Source organism: Symphalangus syndactylus, chromosome 12, assembly GCF_028878055.3.
Source record: "Symphalangus syndactylus isolate Jambi chromosome 12, NHGRI_mSymSyn1-v2.1_pri, whole genome shotgun sequence".
Classification (NCBI taxonomy): domain Eukaryota; kingdom Metazoa; phylum Chordata; class Mammalia; order Primates; family Hylobatidae; genus Symphalangus; species Symphalangus syndactylus.
This window is the reverse complement of record NC_072441.2, coordinates 146,092,770-146,113,502: the sequence shown is the minus strand read 5'-3', so window position 1 is coordinate 146,113,502 and position 20,733 is coordinate 146,092,770. Positions and strand designations below refer to the sequence as shown.

The following is a 20,733-nucleotide window of genomic DNA, read 5'->3' as shown; positions in this document are numbered from 1 at the left end:
ATTCTCTGCTAGAGGATTTCTGTTTATCCTAAAAGGCTTACTCAGTTATCTGTTTAACTTCCCTACTTCCCCCAGACCCTCTTTCTCTTCCTAGCTACTACTTTTGTTTGTTTGTTTTGAGACAGAGTCTCACTCTGTTGCCCAGGCTGATTGCAGTGGCATGATTATGGCTCACTGTAGCCTCGACCTCCCAGGCTCCAGTGATCCTCCCACCTCAGCCTCTCCAGTAGGTGGGACTACAGATATGTGCCACCATGCCAGGCTAATTGTTGTATTTTTTGTAGAGATAAGGTCTTGCCATGTTGTCCAGGCTGGTCTCAAACTCCTGGCCTCAGGTGATCTTGCTGCCTTGGTCTCCCGAAGTGCTACGATTGTAGGCATAAGCCACCATGCCTGGCCCCCAAGCTTCTGCTTTAGCACTTATCACATTGCAGTGTAATTGGTGTTATTTTGTGAGTTAGGTGTTGTTCCTGGAAGTTCCACCAAAGTCTGTTATTGCAATACATCCCTTTCTGCTTAAGTGGGTTCTGTTATCTGCAACTGTCCCTGACCAGGTTAGAGGTACTGCCAGATAGTTAAATATAAAGACAGAGTTAAAGGGAGTTTAGGGTGTTGTTGGAATGATGATATCTGATATCCCTATCAGATTAGGAGGTCTTTGAGAACAGGGACTGTGTTGAAAAGGGTGGTTTAGGCCGGGTGCCATGGCTTACTCCTGTAATGCCAGCACTTTGGGAGGCCGAGGCAGGTGGATCACCTGAGGTCAGGCGTTCGAGACCATCCTGACCAACATGGTGAAACGCTGTCTCTACTAAAAACACAAAAATTACGGGCATGGTGGTGCGTGCCTGTAATCCCAGCTACTCGGGAGGCTGAGGCAGGAGAATCGCTTGAACCTGGGAGGAGGTTGCAGTGAGCTAAGATCGCGCCATTGCACTCCAGGGGTGGTTTAGTGGCAAGTGTGTGTGGCCCTTGGAATGGCATAAGATTTGTCTCTTTCTTGCTATGTGGTTTTGGACAAGTTATTTCATTCCTGTAAAATAGGATTACTTGCTTTGTAGAGGAGTTTTAAGGATTGAAAGCAGGTTTATAAAGTACCTTATGTATAAACATCAATCAATAGCATACTGAATTGATGAATTAACAATTTAAATGGGGTAAAATTAAATACTTCACTATTTTAGTAGACAATTTCCATGTGTGTTACACTGTGCTAGGCACTGGAGATTTGGGGAGGAAGGATATGATGATGTGCAAGACAAAGGCATGCTTACAAGAATTCCACATTCTACAGAGGGAGGAAAAAAATGTCCCTAAAAATGATTTGGATCCCATCTCCATCATTCATATTTTGCAATCCTGAGCAAGTTTACTTAGCTTCTCTTGTGTCCTCATTTTTAAAATGGCAATGATAATTGCCTGTTTTATGGGATAGTCAAGAAGAGAATTATTGAATGTCATGAAGATAAAATTTTAAAAAGAAAATTAAATTAGTTAAGAGAAGTAAAGCTCTTAGATTAATACATGGCAGATATGAAGCACTCAAATGTTAGCTATTATAAGACTTTGAAGGGATCTTAGGAATAATTGACTGAAAGAGTAGTGTCGGGTGGTAGAATAAGTGCTGATCCTGGGGTCTTGTACCAATGTTGCTAACTGTGAGCAGCCTTTGTCAAATCACTTGGCTTCATTTTCAGTTGCATAAGAGTAATAGGTTTAATTATTTCCGTAATTCCATTAAGCTTTTACATTTTCTGAGTTCACCTTTTGTGTTTTTCCTGGCATTTTACTATTCCTCTTTCCTGCTTTTGGCTATTTTCTCAACAGGTCATGATTGGAATTTGAAAACAAGAAGCATCTATCTTACATGGTCACTCTAGAATTTGGTGGGAGGGAGAAAAGTTGGACCACCAGTTTGACATTTGAAAGTGTCACGGCCGGGTGCGGTGGCTCACACCTGTAATCCTAACACTTTGGGAGGCCGAGGCGAGCGGATCACTTGAGGTCAGGAGTTTGAGACCAGCCTGGCCAACATGGTGAAACCCTGTCTCTACTAAAAGTACACAAATTAGCCGGGCGTGGTGTTGCATGCCTGTAGCCCCAGCTACTTGGGAGGCAGAGGTGAGAGAATCGCTTGAACCCGGGCGGCAGAGGTTGCAGTGAGTCGAGATCGCACCACTGCACTCCAGCCTGGGCGACAGAGTGAGACTCTTTCTTAAAAAAAAAATAATAAAAAAGAAAGTGTTCCATCTGTTGATCTGTCCAACATATTAAATGGAACCTAGCTCCTTCTCGTTCTATATCCTTTAGACCAGAATGTGTTCCCCCCTCTTTCTCTACCTGTGCTTGGCATATAGTAAGGCTCAGTTCACTCATTTAAAAAAACTGAGCACTTGTAGTATACCAGGCCCCAGGAACACAAAATCAAATAAGAAATGGTCCTTGGTTTCATGTTTGAATGAATGGATCCAGACCTTGCTCATCCTAGCTCTTCCATGAATGATATCTGCATTGATTCCTTTAATGTTGGGACTTAGTTAGTGTTAGAGCTATACTCTACAAAATTTAGATTTAGACCGTGTATTAGCTCATTTTCACACTGCTCTAAAGAACTCCCTGAGACTGGGTAATTATAAAGGAGAAAGGTTTAATTGACTCACAGTTCTGAATCACTGGGGAGTTCTCAGGAAACTTATAACTCATGGCGGAAGGTGAAGGGGAAGCAAGGCACGTCTTATGTGGTGTCAGAGGAGAGAGAGAGAGAGAGAGCAAGAGAAATTGCCACATTTAAACCATCAGATGTCGTGAAAACTCTCTCACTATCATGAGAACAGCCTGCAGGAAACCGCCATGATCCAGTCACCTCCCACTAGGTGCCTTCCCCAACATGTGGGGATTACAATTCAAGATGAAATTTGGGTGAGGACACAAAGCCAAACCATATTAGATTGTAAATTCTTTTTGAGGTATAGTGCTTAAGAATGCAGGCTCTTGGCTGGGTGCTGTGGCTCATGCCTGTAATCTCAGCACTTTGGGAGGCTGAGGTAGGAGGATTGCTTGAGCCAAGAGTTCAAGACCACACTGGGCAGCATAATGGGATCCAGTCTCTACCCCCCCCCCCAAAAAAAAATTTAGCCAAGCTCGTTGGTGTGTTTCTGTCCCATCTACTTGGGAGGCTGAGGCAGCAGGATAGCTTGAGCCCAGGAGGTCAAGGCTGCAGGGAGCCATGTTTGGACCATTGCACTCCAGCCTGGACAACAGAGTGAGACCCTGCCTCAAAACAAAAAACAAAACAAACAGTGCAGGCTCTGGAGTCATTATTCTGTCTCTGTTCATATCCTAGTATTTTTAGTTAGCTTACTTTGCTCACAATTCCAGCACAGCTTAAAAATAAACTAAAATTCCTTTAAATTCTTTAGGGTTCTAGTCAATTAGTACTCTTAAGTAACAAAAAATCTAAATCCAAACAAGCCGGAAAATGATAACAACAAAAATCTTGGCCAGGTCAGTAAGGTGACACATTAAATGAAGTTCCAAAAAGGCTATGAAATGTCTGGCCAATTTAATATTGTTGTTTAAACTTTTCATTGCTTGGGGGATAGGAGGACAGGATGTGTAGGGTTTTTTCCCCAGTTGCATGTGTACTTTAAAAATTTTTTTTTAAACTATCACAAAATTATGGAAGCATGTACAGATAACATTTTTCTGAATTATTTGAGTTAAATTGCTGACCCAGTACTCCAACAGCCCTGAAAACTTTTTTTCCTACAAACAAGGACATTCTCCTCTATAGCCACAGTGTAATTACCAACATTATGAAATTAACATTGCATTACTTCTTTGATCCTCAGGCCCCACCTCTTGATGTTCAAGCTCTGACTACCCATTCTGGGCTGCTCCAATGTGTGCCTTCATCACTCTACTCTTCCCTATATTGCAGTTCTCTTTGTGGATTTCCTCCTCACCCAACATAGACTGACCTCACTCTGGGCCACCATTTCTTCTCCTGTATCCTTTACTTCCATCCCATACTTTCCTTGCTCTGTCCCTTGTTTTGGAAAGAAGAGTGGCTAGTAATTGGTCCCCTGTTGCTTCCCTATATAACACAGTTGTTTAAAACATTCAAGCAGAATGCTTTGTTCTGCATTCAGAACTATTGCAAGGCAACTCCAAATGGTGTACCCCAATCCTTGTCAACTTACTGGCTCTTTTAAGTGTATGAATGTGGTCCTGTCTGACTGACTATATCCATCTTAATGTTATATACTCTTTTTTTTTTTCTTTCTGAGACAGAGTCTCTGTTGCCCAGGGTGGAGTTGCCCAGGGTGGAGTGCAGTGGCATGATCTCGGCTTGCTGCAACCTCCATCTCCCATGTTCAAGTGGTTCTCCTGTCTCAGTCTCCCGAGTAGCTGGGATTACAGGTTCCCACCACAATGCCCAGCTAATTTTTGTATTTTTAGTAGAGATGGGGTTTCATCATGTTACTCAGGCTGTTCTCGAACTTCTGGGCTCTAGTGATCCGCCTGCCTTGGCCTCCCAAAGTGCTGGTATTAACAGGTGTGAGCCACTGTGCCTGGATCAATGTTATATACTCTTATTTATTTTTTTTTTTTTGAGATGGAGTCTCGCTCTGTCGCCCAGGCTGGAGTACAATGGTACGATCTCAGTTCACTGCAAGCTCCGCCTCCCAGGTTCACGCCATTCTCCTGCCTCAGCCTCTCGAGTAGCTGGGATTACAGGTGCCCACTCCCACGCCCGGCTAATTATTTGTATTTTTAGTAGAGACGGGGTTTCACCATGTTAGCCAGGATGGTCTCGATCTCCTGACTTCGTGATCCACCCGCCTTGGCCTCCCAAAGTGCTGGGATTACAGGCGTGAGCCACCGTGCCCCGCTGTATACTCTTTAAAAGTAGCAGAACTCTTTTTTTTCCAAGTGAAATCTTACACAGAATTTTAGTATGTAAACTGGATCAAAGCAGAATACATTGTTACAGTAGGCACCCTTGCAGTAATTCTCACTCACTCCCCCTTTCACTGTGGCCCACCGTAAGGTTGGGAGATTAACTGTGAATCAGTAATAATTGACCTTTGCCTGATTACTGAGGAGAGGCTTCTACCCAACTGCTTTGAGTGGGACTTCTCCCAGCTCTAGTTTCTTTGGGGGTTCTACTCCCTCAGCCTTTGGTATGGAGGCTCACCTCTGGTTGATTGACTTAGAGGCAGCCTCATTGGTCTGGGACCTTGTGGTGACCTAGATATTTCAGAGTTGACTTTTTTTTTTTTTTAATTTCTTTTTTTTGAGACAGAGTTTCATTTTGTCTTCTAGGCTGGAGTGCAGTGGTATGATCACGGCACAGTGCACCCTCCATCTCTTGGGCTCAAGTGATCCTCCTGCCTCAGCCTCCTGAGTAGCTGGGACAATAGGCACGTGCCACTATGCCGAGCTAATTTATTTTATTTTTTGTATTTTTAGTAGAGATAGGGTTTTACCGTGTTGTCCAGGCTGGTCTTGAACTCCTGACCTCAAGCGATCCACCCACCTTGGCCTTCCAAAGTGCTGGGATACAGGCGTGAGCCACCATGCCCGGCCATAGTTTTCTTTTCTTTTTTTTAAAATATTTTGTGGAGATGGGGTGTCGCCATGTTGCCCAGGCTGGCCTCGAACTTCTGGGCTCAAGCATTCCTTCCACCTCGGCCTTCCAAAGTGCTGGGATTACAGGCGTGAGCTACTGTGCCTGGCCTGGTAGTTGACTTTTTAAAAATAAATTTGGATTAACTAAGGAGGCTCTGAGTAACCGCAATAGAACCTTCGGTTTCTACAGAATTTGAAAAAAAGTTTTATATTCCATGTTTAAAAAATGACAACCATTTACTTTCCTGAAATTGTAAACCTGTTATAGTCATACCCCCTTGTTCATGGGGGATACATTCCAAGACCCCCATTGGATCCCTAAAATTGTGGGCACTGCTGAACCCAGTTGCCATCAATTGGAAGACGTTTCTGTTTGTATTTTCTACCCACAAATTTAATGCCTTCTCCATCTTAACTAAGCACTTATCATACACTGTGGCTATAACTTTAGCAGTTTGAGGTGCAACAGCAAAACTAACATGAATGTTTTTCTCTTCCTCATAATTTCAGACATTGAAGATTCATTCTTACTATAGATCTTAGCAACCTTAGCATACAATTTTTTTTCCCCTTGAGAACTTTCACCCTTTCACTTAAAGGAAGCACTTTACAGCTTCTCTTTGGCATACCGAAATTGCCAGCATTACTACTGTGCTTTGTGGCCATTACTAAGTAAAGAAAGGATTAGTTGAACACAAGCAGAGATACTTCAACAGTCAGTCTGATAACCAAGATGGCTACTATGTGACTAATGGGCACTTAATGTACACTGACTAGTGTATGCAGCATGGATATGCTGGACAAAGGGGATGATTCATATCCCAGATGGAACAGAGTGGGATGGCATAAGATTTCATCACACTAGTAAGAACAACATAACAGTTTTAAACTTATGAATTGTTTATTTATGGAATTTTTCATTCGGTGTTTTTGGACCATGGTAGACTGTGAGTAACTGTGCTGTGGAAAGTACAGCTGTGGATGGGAGGACTACTGTACTGTTATATTTCAGGCTTTCCCTCAAAAATGCATGCCAGTTTTTTTGAGATAAGGTCTCACTGTGTCGCCTCGGCTGGATTGCGTTGGCATGATCATACCTCACTGCAGTCTTGATCTCCTTGGCTCAAGCGATCCTCTTGCTTCAGCCTCCCAAGTAGCTGGGATTATAGGCTGGTGTCACCACACCTGGCTGATTTTTTTTCTTTTTTTCTTTTTTTTTTGAGACGGAGTCTCGCTCTGTCACCAGCCTGGACTGTAGTGGCGCGATCTCGGCTCACTGCAGTCTCTGCCTCCCAGGTTCAAGTGATTCTCCTACCTCAGCCTCCCAAGTAGCTGGGACTACAGGTGTGCGCCACCACGCCTAGCTAATTTTTGTATTTTTTGTAGAGACGGGGTTTCACCACGTTGTCCAGGATGGTCTCGAACTCTTGACCTCGTGATCCGCCTGCCTCCGCCTCCCAAAGCATTGGGATTACAGGCATGAGCCACTGTGCCTGGCTGATTTTTTTTTTTTTAAGTAGAGATAGAGTCTCACTGTGTTGTCCAGTCTGGTCTTGAACTCCTGGCCTCAAGTGATCCACCCGCCTTAGCTTCCCAAAGCTGGGATTACAGTCGTGAGCCACTGCACCTGGCCCCAGTTTCCTTCTTGAAGAACTGCTCGGGATTTCTTAGGCTACTGTTCTACAGGAGGTACAAATCTGGGAGCATTAAACCTAGCTTTTTATATGCTTATCACAACAGAAGTCTGTAAGCAACAATGTAAGTTCATTTCTGCTTTTGACCTTTTTTTTTTTTTTTTTTTTGAGATGGAATCTTGCTCTGTTGTCCAGGCTGGAGTGCAGTGGCCCGATCTCAGCCCACTGCAGCCTCTGCCTCACCGGTTCAAACAATTCTCCTGCCTCCAGAGTAGCTGGGATTACAGGCGCCTGCCATCATGCCTGGCTAATTTTTGTCTTATTTTTTTTTTTGGAGACAGAGTCTCACTGTCACCAGGCTGGAGTGCAGTGGCGCAATCTCGGCTCACTGCAACCTCTGCCTGCTGAGTTCAAGCAATTCCCCTGCCTCACCCTCCCAAGTAGCTGGGACCACAGGTGTGCACCACCACGCCCGGCTCATTTTTTGTATTTTAGTAGAGATGGGGTTTCACCGTGTTGACCAGGCTGGTCTTGAACTCCTGACCTCAGATGATCCACCCACCTTGGCCTCCCAAAGTGCTGGGATTACAGGCGTGAGCCACTGCACCTGGCCTATGACCTTTGTGTGTAGAGGAACAGATGATAGATTAAGATGTTTGAAGTTAATTTAGATGTTTCAGCTGCTGGTGCCCCTATGGATTCTGTACCTCACTAATACGTTTCAAGTGTTGGAGGGATAATAAAAGTCTCCTGATAGAACCTGATAGATTAGTAACTCCTGTTCTAGCATGTGAGGTGAGGGATACTGGACAGAGGGAAGGGACAGGCTAGAGATGAGATTGTATTGCTATGAAATGGAAGAGGCAGGATTTAACCAGAATGTAAAACTTGGAATTAACCTGTTTATGAGCTATTTCTCAAGAACTGACAAATCTGCCTGTATTAGCTCTGTGTACTTTTAGTAAAGTAATAAAAAGACACTTTGGCTGACCTAAGCAGAAAAGGGCAAGTTTATTATAAGGATATAAGATTATCTTATGAACTTGAGGACAGGGATGTTCCTGAGCTGTGGGATAATACTAGAACAAGGGTTTGGATGTCCTGACAGGATTTTCTTTCATTTCTGTTTCAAGTGAAGCTGTCTACTTAATGGATGGTCATTGTCAATCAGGAATACTTACCAAATCAGGACGTCAAGTCATCCTCTGAAAGTGAAAGGAAGCAGTGGGGGTTGAGGAGAGAAGAAAGTATTTACCTGTGAAAACACAAGAAAAATAATTTTAGGTCTTACTGGTGTCAAGTGTAATTGGGAGGAAAGAGAACTGAGGATAGTACCATTAGATTTATCTTGGCAGTGATTTATCCAACAGAGTAAAGAGGCATGTTTAAGAGCCGCTAGATTGCTGGTTTCCGCTCTGTGTAGGATCAGGAGGCTGAACAAGATTATCTCTGAGGTAAGTATCCAAAGCTGTCAGTTTTGCTACCTAGGCAGCATCAGTGTCACCTAGTAGCTGGTTGAAAATGCATTATCTCAGGTAACACCTCAGACCTACTGAACTGCAATCTGCATTTTCACATAATTCAGAAATAGTTAAATGAATTTGGTACATCCAACAATGGATTATTAGGTACATGTTAACAAAAAGTTGTGTATGTGTATGAATTGCTATAATAAGAAAATGTTAATGATTTCATGATTCCATTAAAAAACCGCTTCTACATATTAAAAAACTGTAAGAATATAGATCAAATTGAATTACAGATGATTTCATTTTCTTTATTATTAATGTATTATCTGAATTTTTTTATTATCTGAACTTTCACAGTGTGTATGTGTTTTAATTTTATCAAGAAAAAAAAGTAAGCCCTTTTCTCTTTGAAGTCACTTCAGATTTAACACCTAGCATAGTAGTTAAGAGAATGGACTCTGGAGTCAGCTAGTTTGACTCCCCATTTCCTGGCTTTTTGACATGCTTAGTAATTTGACTTCTGGAAGCCTTTGTTCTCTCATCTGTGTAATATAATAGTAATTGAACCTACATTTTAAGAGTTTTGAGAATTGTTTTGTTTTGTTTTTGAGATGGAGTTGGCTCTGTTCCCCAGGCTGGGGTGCAGTGGTGTGATCTCAGCTCACTGCAGCCTCCACCTGCCAGGTTCAAGTGATTCTCCTGCCTCAGCCTCCCAAGTAGCTGGGACTGCAGGCACCCGCCACTATGCCTGGATAATTTTTGTATTTTTAGTAGAGACAGGATTTCGCCATGTTGGCCAGGCTGGTCTGGAACTCCTGACCTCCGGTGATCGTCCGACCTCAGCTCCCACAGTGCTGGGATTACAGGTGTGAGCCACCATACCCAGCCTGAGTTTTGAGAATTAAATGAGATTGCATGTCTAGTGCTTAGCACAGTGCTTGGACATAGTAAGTGGTCCATTAATGTTTTTATTTCTGTTATTCCATGTTTTTGAGATCCGCTCAAACATACTTACCATCTTTTCCCACCCTCCCCCAAAATTCTTCCCCGGCAAAAAAAATAGCAAAAATAGCAATTTAAAGAACCAAACACAACAAAATTAGTAGCCTGATGACCTTGGGTAAGTAACAAATTGTTGAGAAATAGGATCAAGGTTTCCAAAACTCCCCACAATTAGAATAAACAAGAGAGATTTGGATAAAAGTGTATGGTGTTAAATCTAGTGGTATTATTCTGTATAGAATAGCTGTGGATTGTCTGCATATTCATTTCTTTAATGCAGATATCTCTGTAATTGGTGTCTGATTTCTTTATGACAGGACACTTGCATTAGCTTTAATAGAAGAGAAATGGAGGAGCCATAGAATATTAAGGATGAATTCAGGAAGGCCTGAGACCATGGAAAACTTGCCTGCTCTCTACACTATTTTCCAAGGAGAGGTATATTCTTTTGTGTTTTGAAAACCCACCATTTATGTTAAGAATAGATTGAGGGTGACAACTGGGTTTGATGTTCCTGTCCACTTAAGTCTGTCTCGAGCATTACAGCTTAAATGGGAAGGGCCAGCGGAACATGTGGCAATCACATGTGCCTTCTCTAAGCTCCAGATATTTAAGTGTGTAGTTGACATCATCACTGGAATACCAGCATGTCTAATTTATGTTTTAAAATGAATTTATTTTTTCACTGCTGTGGTTTGAACATCCTAAAAAGCATATTTTGGAAACTTAATCTCCAGTGCATCAACGTTGGGAGGTAGGGCCTAGTAGGAGGTATTTAGGTCATGAGGGCTCCACTCTCCTGAATGGATTAATGCCAATTATTGAAAGGCTTGAGGCTGTGAGTTTCATCTCTTTCTCTCCTTCTTACCCTCTTACCTTCCACCATGGGATGACACAACAAGAAGATTCTTGCCAGATGCTGGCACCTTGCTCTTGGACTTTCCAACCTCCAGAATTATGAGCCAAATAAATTTCATTTCTTTATAAATTATCCAGTCTCTGGTATTCTGTTAAAGTAACACAGAACATACTGAGACACTCAAAAAATTGTTTCTCTTCTAGATGTTTTCACCTCAACAAATAGAACCACTATTCTGCAGGTTCCCAGACTACACATCTGGCCATCATCCTTGATTTCTCTTCCTGATTTGATTTTGATTTTCCCTCCCACTCCAGTCTATTTGCAAGTCCTAATTATATCTCTGGTCTGTGTACTTCTTTATCCCCTTGGCACCCTATTAGTTAAAACTCTCCATCTCTTGCCTGGTCTTTACTGGGATCCCTGCTTCATTGTAGCTGCTCTCCAGTCTGTTCTTCACATTGCAGCCAACATAAGATTTTTGTTTTTGTTTTTGTTTTTTAATTCTTTTTAAAAAATTGAGCTGGGGTCTCACTATGTTGCCCAGGCTGGTCTCAAACTCCTGGGCTTAAGTGATACTCCCACTTCAGCCTCCCAAAGTCCTGGGGTTACAGGCATGAGCCACTGTGCTTGGCCTAGAATAAGATTTTTAAAGTAGGTCGGACATGTTGCTTTCTCGCGTTTCTTCAGAAGCTTCTCATTACAATTGAATACAGACACGGACCTTCCACAGCTTGCCGCTGGGTGCTCTCATAATGTTGTTTGTTCTACCCTACTCATAGTCAAGACACACTGGCCTCCTTAATAGCTTTGAACAGTCTGAGTTCTTTCTCTCTTTTTAGGATTTTTGCACATGCTGTTTTTTTTTTTTAGTCTGTGCTGCTATAACAAAATACCTGAGACTGGGTAATTTATAAAGAACAGAAATTTATTTCTCACAGTTCTGGAGGCTGGGAAATCTAAGATCAAGTTGTCAGCAGATTTGGTGTCTAGCGAAGACTACTCTCTGTTTCCAAGATGGCACCTTCCTGCTACATCCTCTGGAGGGAAGAAATGCTGTGTCCTCACATGACAGAAGGGACAGAAGGAGCGAACTCACCCTTTCGAGCCCTTTTATGAGGCACTCATCCATTCATGAGGGGCCTGAAGGCCCCACCTCTTCATACCATTGAATTGGGGATTAGGCTTCAAAGTGAATATTGGAGAAATACCAAAGTTCATATTGAACTTTAGTCCCCCACGTGGGGGTATTAAGAGGTGGTATTAAGAAGTATTAATCACTTGGGAAGTGGTTAAGTCGTGAAGGCTCTGCCCTTGTAAATGTGATTAATGCCCTTATAGAAGAGGCCTCTCCATTCCTTCTGCTGTGTGAAGACACAGCGTTTGTCACCTCCAAAGGATACAGGAATAAGGCGCCATCTTGGAAGCAGACTGAACCCTTATCAAACACAGAATCTGCTAGCACCTTGATCTTGAACTTCCCAGCCTCCAGAACTGTGAGAAATAAATTTCTGCAGTATTTTGTTATAGCAGCACAAACAGACTAAGACACTCTTCCTTTTAACTACCCACTTTCCCATCCTGTTGTATTCATCCTTTAGGTCTCAGCCCTAATGTCTCCTCAGAATTTTTTTTACCCATTGTAAATAAATAGGTTCACACTGTATTTAACTATATACTTGTTTAATGTCTATCTTCCTCACAAGACACTAAGCTCCATGAGGGCCGAGTTCTGTCTGTTTTGTTGTATATCTCAGTCTTAGGTGGATGGGTAGAAAATAGTAAGTGCTTGATACATTTTTGATGACTGAATGAATTATCATCGTTTGGTAGAGAAGGCATTATATTTGTTTCAAGACCAGAGGCTTTGAAACCAGACAAAATTGGGATTCTAGTCCCACCTCTTTTGCTTACTATGTGAGCCTTTAGGGTGTCACTTAATCTCTTTGAACTTCAGTTTTCTTGTTTGTTAAATGGAGGTTCCATTTATTCACAGTAATTCTCTTCCATAGAATTACTGTGATGGTTAAATAAGCTATCATCTGTGGGTAGCAAGACACCCAGGTGCCAAGGCAAGAGACTGAGGACACGAGCTGTTCCAGTATAATAAAATATAAAACAAGAATAGTTATAGCAGATATAGGACTTAGATATGATTATATATGAATATAATTAATCATTAGTAGTACTTATTCTTTATTCCAATGTTATAATAATCCTCGCTCTATAGTCATAACCTGGAAAAAACCAGGCCATACAGAGATAGGAGCTGAGGGGACACAGTGAGAAGTGACCAGAAGATGAGTGTGAGCCTTCTGTTATGCCCAGACAGGGCCACTAGAGGGCTCCTTGGTCTAGCAGTAACGCCAGCATCTGGGAAGATGCCCGTTGCCAGGCGGACCGTGGTCTAGTGGTAGCGTAAGTGTCAAGGAAAAACACCCGCTATTTAGCAGACCGGGAAAGGGAGTCTCCTTTTCCCCGGGGGAGTTTAGAGAAGACTCTACTCCTCCACCTCTTGTGGAGGGCCTGACATTAGTCAGGCTTGCCCGCAGTTATCCGGAGGCCTAACCTTCTCCCTGTGATGCTGTGCTTCAGTGGTCACGCTCCTAGTCCGCCCTAAATATCAGTGCAGCCTGGCATTCGGGGCCACTACCGGTCTCCGTGTCTTGGTGGTAGTGGTCCCCCCGGCCCAGCTGCCTTTTCTTTTATCTCTTTGTCTTGTGTCTTTATTTCTACACTCTCTCGTCTCTGCACACGGGGAGAGACCCACCGACTCTGTGGGGCTGGACCCTACAATCATCTATAAAAATACAATGCCTGAGACATAGTAGGAATTAATTAATGTTGGCTGCCTCCTCTTGAAGTGAAAGTAAAGCCAAAAAATTGTTTTCAGTGTCTTACAAGAGCATGTGGTTTGTTTGTTTGTTTGTTTTTTTGAGACGGAGTTTTGCTTTTGTTGTCCAGGTTGGAGTGCAATGGTGTGATCTCAGCTCACTGCAACTGCTCACTGCAACCTCCACCTCCCAGGTTCAAGCAATTCTCCTGCCTCAGCCTCCTAAGTAGCTGGGCTTACAGGCACCCGCCACCACACGCAGCTAAATTTTGTACTTTTAATAGAGACAGGGTTTCACCATGTTGGCCAGGCTAGTCTCCTGACCTCAGGTGACCCACCCGCCTTGGCCTCTCAAAGTGCTGGGATTACAGGTGTGAACCACCACACTGGGCCTCTTTTTTTTTTTTCCTTGTTTTTGAGACAAGGTCTCACTCTGTTGCTCAGGCTGGACTGCAATGGTGTGATTTGGCTAACTGCAGCTTCCACCTCCTGGGTTTTAAGTGATCCTCCCACTCAGCCCCTGAGGTAGCTGGGACTACAGGCACACACCACCACACCTGGCTAATTTTTCTTGGCGACAAGGTCTCACTACGTTGCCCAGGCTGGTCTTTTGAACTCCTGAGCTCAAGCGATCTGCCCACCTCAGCCTCCCAAAGTGCTGGGATCAGGCGTGAATCATCGCACCTGGCCTGAGCCTATAGTATTTTAATGGTATCATTTATACTTGGTATTTATACTTGGCATTCATACTTGCTTTTATATGGTTGACAGAAGTTTTACCTCCTAATAATGTGAGGTCTTGGAGGACAGACTTTGTGACTATCAGTCAGTTATAGATAATTGTGGCTCTTGACTTCTGTTAAGTTGATCCCAACTTGTAATATAACAGTCGATACAAAGTATAATACCATTTTAACACATAGCAAACAGCTCTGCTCTTTAAAGCCTCTGTCCTTTTTCTTTATGGCTCATGGTATCCCCAAAGGTTAGTAAGGTACCGGAGCTTAGAAGAAGGAAGTGTAGCACTGGAGGTGAAACTGATTTTTCTGATCATGAAGACCTCACTCATCAGGTGCTGCACAAAAGAAAGGGAAGAACACTCTGCCCTCCACAGAATAACTCGGATTTCTAAAGTGGATCCTAACCTACAGCTTGCTCTCTTCTCTTCTATTCCTCTTTTTTTTTTTTTTTTTTTTTGACAGAGTCTCACTCTGTCACCCAGGCTGGAGTGCAGTGGTGCAATCTCAGCTCACTGCAACCTCTGCCTCCCGGGTTCAAGCGATTCTCCTGCCTCAGCCTCCAGAGTAGCAGGTACTACAGGCGTCAGCCACCACGCCCTGCTAATTTTTTGTATTTTTAGTAGAGACAGTTTCGCCATGTTGGCCAGGCTGATTTCAACCTCCTGACCTCAGGTGATCCGCCCACCTCAGCCTCCCAAAGTGCTGGGATTACAGGCGTGAGCCACTGCGCCCAGCCAAGAGAATTCTTTTGACTGAATTGAGTTATAGGAGGAATATAGATAAATTTGGTGGTTCTATGGTCCTTTGTTGGTACAGCTCTGTTACAGCATTTATCCTGGTCTGTCTTGTATTATTATTACTTGTATGTCTCTCTCTCCACTACTAGATTGTGAGTTACTGTAGAATAGAGGCCATGATTGTCTCATATGTCTTGGTAACTACTTCAAATTCATTTAAAATGACTGGGCATCCCTTTTTTAAAGTTGTCTTTATTTCACAGTACCTGACATGGTATCTTGTACATAGTAGGTAGGTGCTTAAAATGGAGTCCAAGCCTCACAGGACTAGTTGTCCTTGAAGAAGGTGGTGTTTCAGCCCATGTCCCAGCTCTTCTCTTGGTGAACTCAGCAGGGATTTGGGACCTAGTAATTAAATAGCTGAGAAGCCAATATTCATTCTCTCATCCTCTGAGAAGCATGTTGGTAGCAGAGTGCATTATATTAATACATGGTAGGGGTACAAGCATAGCAGTGAGACTTGGGATTTGGCTTAGGCTTGCCATAGCCAAAGAAATGCTGAGGGGAGATTCATGTTGGTAAGGTCGAAATAGCACTGGACTAGAATTAAAAAAAAAAGTCTGTGTTGTACTTGGCTGTGCTAGTATCTAACTTTGTGACTTTTGACAAGTAACTTATGCCCCTGAGCCTCAAATTCTTCATTTACGTTATGATGATAACAAGTTTCAAGGCCATTTGCCACCTATAATCTGAAGATGGGAAATTTATTTTACCCAAGTCTAATGAATTCAGTTGAGATAGTTACTGAATTTTTTCCCCTGAGCTATTTGACTAATTATTCTTGGGACACCCGGCAGACTGCGTGATCATCTATGGCAGGTGTGACTGCACCCTAGGAGACACAGTGATGAAAACACCTGGTGCTAGACATCTGAAACAATGCCTAAACAGTTGAGTGCAACCATTCTGGAGCATATTAATCTTTCCTTTTGGGAGAGGCCAAATTAAGGTCTGTTATATTACCTCTAAAGACCATAATGTGACACTGGAGCTTCAGGATTGAAAAGTGAGATTCTCTTAATTTACAGCAGTGAGGTGATTTTGGCTCTAACTTCCAGATTTATTTATTTGTTTATTTATTCACTTATTTATTTATTTGTTGACAGAATCTTTCTCTGTCACCCAGGCTGGAGTGCAGTAGCATGATCTTGGCTCACTGCAACCGTGACCTCCTGGGTTCAAACGATTCTCGTGCCTCAGCTACCCAAGTAGCTGGGATTACAGGCATGTGCCACCATGCCCAGCTAAATTTTGTATTTTTAGTAAGATGGGGTTTCACCATGTTGGCCGGGCTGGTCTTGCACTCCTGGCCTCAAGTGATCCACCTGCCTCAGCCTCCCAAAGTGCTGGGATTATAGGTATGAGCCACTGCACCTGACCCAGATGCTACTGTTAAGTTTGTTGGATGATTATGCTCTTTAATAATGTTGTTACACAGTATGAGACTTTTCAGCCCTCTTTCTAGAACTGTGGAACAAAAGCCAAAGTGCCTTCAGTTGGTCGAGAAAGAAGCTATTTGCTTTTATTTTAATTAAAAATTGGGAGACTTATCTTTATTATGTGGCCCTCTTTTACAAAGAACAAATTGCTTTTTAAACTCAGGTAAGCGCTTTGTATCTCTGATCTCTACATTCCTCATCTGAAACATGATAGAAATGGACCAGCTAATCTCTAAAGTCATTTTGTTGGCTCTACCTTGCCTTGATTTTAAGTATCTGTGTGATTGTACTGTTTCTTTAGGACTCTCTGGTTCCTAACCCAGCATAGCATGTTCAGCAGTATAAAACATGAGTTTAGAACATTTGGTTCTTAACCCATTCTTCATGTTGTGTCTTGGAGAGTTCATTCAAGTGCTCCGTCCGATGTCTCCATTAAAAAATGAGAATGAAAGTTTTTATCTATTTCCATCCTAACATTGAAGTAAGTAATGATGATATTTGGTTAAGTATAAGACATTGGACTAGGGAGTCAAGGGACCGAGGTTCTATCCCCAACTTCTTTTTTTTTTTTTTTTTTTTTGAGACGAAGTATCGTTCTTGTTGCCCAAGCTGAAGTACAATGGCACCATCTTGGCTCACTGCAACGCCTGCTTCCCAGGTTCAAGTGATTTTTCTGCCTCAGCCTCCCTAGTAGCTGGGATTACAGACACCCATCACCAGACCCAGCTAATTTTTGTATTTTTATTAGAGACAGCGTTTCACCATGTTGGCCAGGCTGGTCTCGAACTCCTGACCTCAGGTGATCCACCTGCCTCGCCCTTTCAGAGTTCTAGGATTACAGGCATGAGCCTCTGTGCCTGGCCTCCCTAACTCTTAAGTAGTTGTGTGGCTTCCTACCAGTCACTAATATTTTTGTGCTTCAGTGTCTTAGACTGTAAATTATTGAAAAGCTACACTTTGTTGAATGTCCATTATGTGCCACATACCTATGTCAGTCACTTTATGTACATCATTTGTTATCTGCAGCAGCAAAGTGAGAACAAATGGGAACTTAGGCCCTGAAAGGCAAGTTGTGTGCAAGATTCTACAGGTGGGAAATGGCAGAGCTAGGATTAGAAGCCACATCTTTCACTCCAAAGCATGTTCACTTTCTATACCTATACTGTTATTTTTTCTTTTATTTTTTTAAAAGGTTTTTTAGAGATGGAGTCTTGCTATGTTACCCAGGCTGGATTCAACTCCTGGGCTCAGGCCACCCTCCAGCCTCAGCCTCTGGAGTAGCTAGGACTACAGGCACGTGGCACAGCACCCAGATACACCTATACTATTCCACTTCATTTGCAACATAAGGATCTACTGTATATGCTTTCTAGGAATAGATAGGATATCAGATACCACATTGCTTTTGGCCATTAGAATTTTATAGTTAGAGGGGACCTATGAGCAGCTCCTATGAGCAGCTCTAGTGTAATTAAGACTCCGGATTCAAATCTCAGCTCTGCTACTTATTTAGCTTTGGACCTCCGATAAGTTACTTAATCTCTTCATGCATCTTTTTGTTGTCTATTGAATAATAGTGCCAACTCCATACAGTGACGTAAGGATTATGCAAAGCATTTTGAATATTATTTTGCATATAGTGAGTATTCAGTATATATTAGTAAATAGCAGTGCAGTCAGGATTGTTTTAATTACTCCCCTTGTTTTAGTTATGGTGAAGCTGAAACAGTGCTCAGGATGAAGCAGCTAGTTAAAGACACTGAAAAGAATAAAGTTTATGTATGTAAGATTATATTGAATATTTTACAAATAATCATTTAGTGTTAAATTCGGTATATGATGACAACATTACCCTCAATCCACAGGTCAGGGGATGGGCTAGGCTACAGGGGGAAGAGAGAGCTAGAGCCTAGCTTAATTATTTATCTTTTATCTGGCAGGGGTTCTGGGCCTTTCATCACTACCATTTATTGGTTGCCTATTACATAGACCCATCAAGCCTCTGACTTCTTCATCTTAGACAACTCTGCAGAAGACTGGGGGGACAACTCCTTCTCTCTGATTAGATCTTTTCAGGTTCTGTCAGTTGTATACGTATTGGCTTTTTAATCTAGTTGTCTTGATGAAACCCAGGACTCAGACTTGGAGTTAAATGTAACAGGCTATCTGCTCTGGTTTGATCTGAAGTTCAGGTATGAGGGGAGGAATGCCCTGCGTGATCCATCCCAAATTTATTAAAGTTCTCTGTATTGGGTTTGGAGGCCTCAGTCCTAGCTAATATAAAGTATAGCTTTATTACCTGGTTTTTTGCTTTTTGTTCCTTTTGTTCATGAAGCTCCTCTGGTAATATCAATATGTTCCCTTTGTTCATGAAACTCCGTTGGTGATTTTACTAGGTATAGGATTTGGGTATTCCTCAGTATCATCACACCGTGTGATAACACTCTAATCTCCCAGTGTTTTTAATGTGTACACACATACCTGTCAGTCTAAATTTCAAAAAAACCCAGAAAGAATGTTTGACAGAGCATCATTTTTAGGCAGTTTTGTAGCATACAGAGGCAGTCAATATGAAGTACAAATTTGGGGAGACTAGCTTAAATGCTACAGAAGAAAGATTCTCATTTATGTGACACTGATTTTCCCCCCATCTTTATAGGTTGCTATGGTGACAGACTATGGGGCCTTTATCAAAATCCCAGGCTGTCGGAAGCAAGGTAGGAGCCTATAACTTGATATTCAGCCCTCTGATTCTACTCTCTGCTAACACCCCACCACCTCCTACTTATAGGCTGTACATTTTTCAGACAGTAGTTTTTCATTCGTTTTCTTTTTAATGTATAGATATGAATACAAAATGACAATTCATTTTTAGCAGGCAGAAGAATGGTGGTCTCTGACTCAGGAAGAAGACTGGGGTATAGCTAATTGGGTTTACTTCTGAAACTAGCTCCTCCTTAGACTTCACCTGTGACCCTAGGCAAATCACTTGACTTCTTCAGACACAGGATTTGCGGGAGGGCAAATCCAGTATAATATAGTATAATGCAGTATATAGTCTTTTGTGACTGACTTCTTTCCCTTAGCATGTTTTCAAGGCTCATCTGTTTTATAATATGTACTTCGTTCTTTTTTATTGCCATTACAAATTAATTTATTGCAATTCCATCAGTTGATGGATATTTGGGTTGTTTCCACTTCTTTAGTATTATGTCTGAGGCTGACAGTGTGAGTTTTCTAGTATATAGCGCATGAAATGGGAATAGTATTGTAAGTGATACAAACATATATATATATAATGTTTCAAGTTTTTTTCATAAAGAGGCATCTGTTGAACATTTTTTTGAGTATCCTGTTGTAAGTCTATAATCTTATTTATTTACCAAAACTATGTTAAGCCGAAAAGGCAGGTTCCACAGACCAGTTGTCTGCCCAGAGTGATTTGGCTAGGTAGTGGCATAGCCAAGACTAGAACCCAGTCCTTCTGATTCCTAGCCCCTGGATCTTTCTACTATGTCGCACTGCTGGTGGATCCAAAGATTCAACTTGCTAACTTCTTATGCTAAAATAAGTTAAGGTTTAATTAAAGATTTTAACAATAAAAAAAAAAGTAACCATAAGAGTACTAGAAGAAAATCTAGAAGAATATTTCACTACATAAAAATTAAAAACTTAATTGCAAAAATCATTGTAAGCAGAGTTAAGTTGGGAAAAAGAATTTGTAGTACACATGATAAAGAGCTAATACAAAGGGAGTATTAGGAAAAGGTGCCAAGGATATGAAAAAACAACTCACAGGATAAAAAAATATTACTTGGTACTATAGTAAAATATACTCATTCTCAGTATGATTAAAAAGTAACTTAGACTGGTAGATTCATATAATGGGATATTACTCAACAATACAAAGGAATGAGAATAAAATATCCATAGATGCAACAACCTGGATCAATCTCCAGAAATTATACTGAGTGAAAAAAGCTACTCTCAAAAGGTTATACACTTTATGATTCCATTTATATAACATTCTTATGTTTTACTTGAGATATGATTCACATACCACACATGTGACCTGCTTAAAGTGTACAAGTCAGTGGTTTCTTTGGTATATTCAGAGTTTTGTGACCATCACCACAATCTACTTTGAGAACATTGTTGTCACCCCAAAAAGAAACCCTGTACCCATTAGCCAACACTCCAGATTCTCTCTATGCCCCCAGCTTTAGGCAACCATTATTCTACTTTGTCTCTGTATATTTGCTTATTTTGTACATTTCTTATAAATGGAATAATGCAATATATAGTCTTTTGTGACTGACTTCTTTC

At 41.8% G+C, this 20,733-nt stretch overlaps 1 protein-coding gene across 6 annotated transcripts in view; it reads left to right on the top strand.

The window, feature by feature from the left end:
- ZCCHC17 (zinc finger CCHC-type containing 17) overlaps positions 1 to 20,733 on the top strand; it is a 69,498-nt gene that overhangs the window by 2,985 nt on the left and 45,780 nt on the right. For 2 of the 6 annotated variants that reach the window (XM_055255500.1, XM_055255497.1), the window contains exons 2-3: positions 10,057 to 10,177; positions 19,067 to 19,124. In XM_055255500.1, the coding sequence (XP_055111475.1) occupies positions 10,112 to 10,177; positions 19,067 to 19,124 (124 nt within the window). In that variant the 5' untranslated portion in view covers positions 10,057 to 10,111. Of the gene's footprint in view, positions 1 to 10,056; positions 10,178 to 18,129; positions 18,187 to 19,066; positions 19,125 to 20,733 lie in introns of those variants that run through there. The other 4 variants (XM_055255501.1, XM_055255498.1, XM_055255496.2 and 1 more) reach the window with 3 other exon arrangements.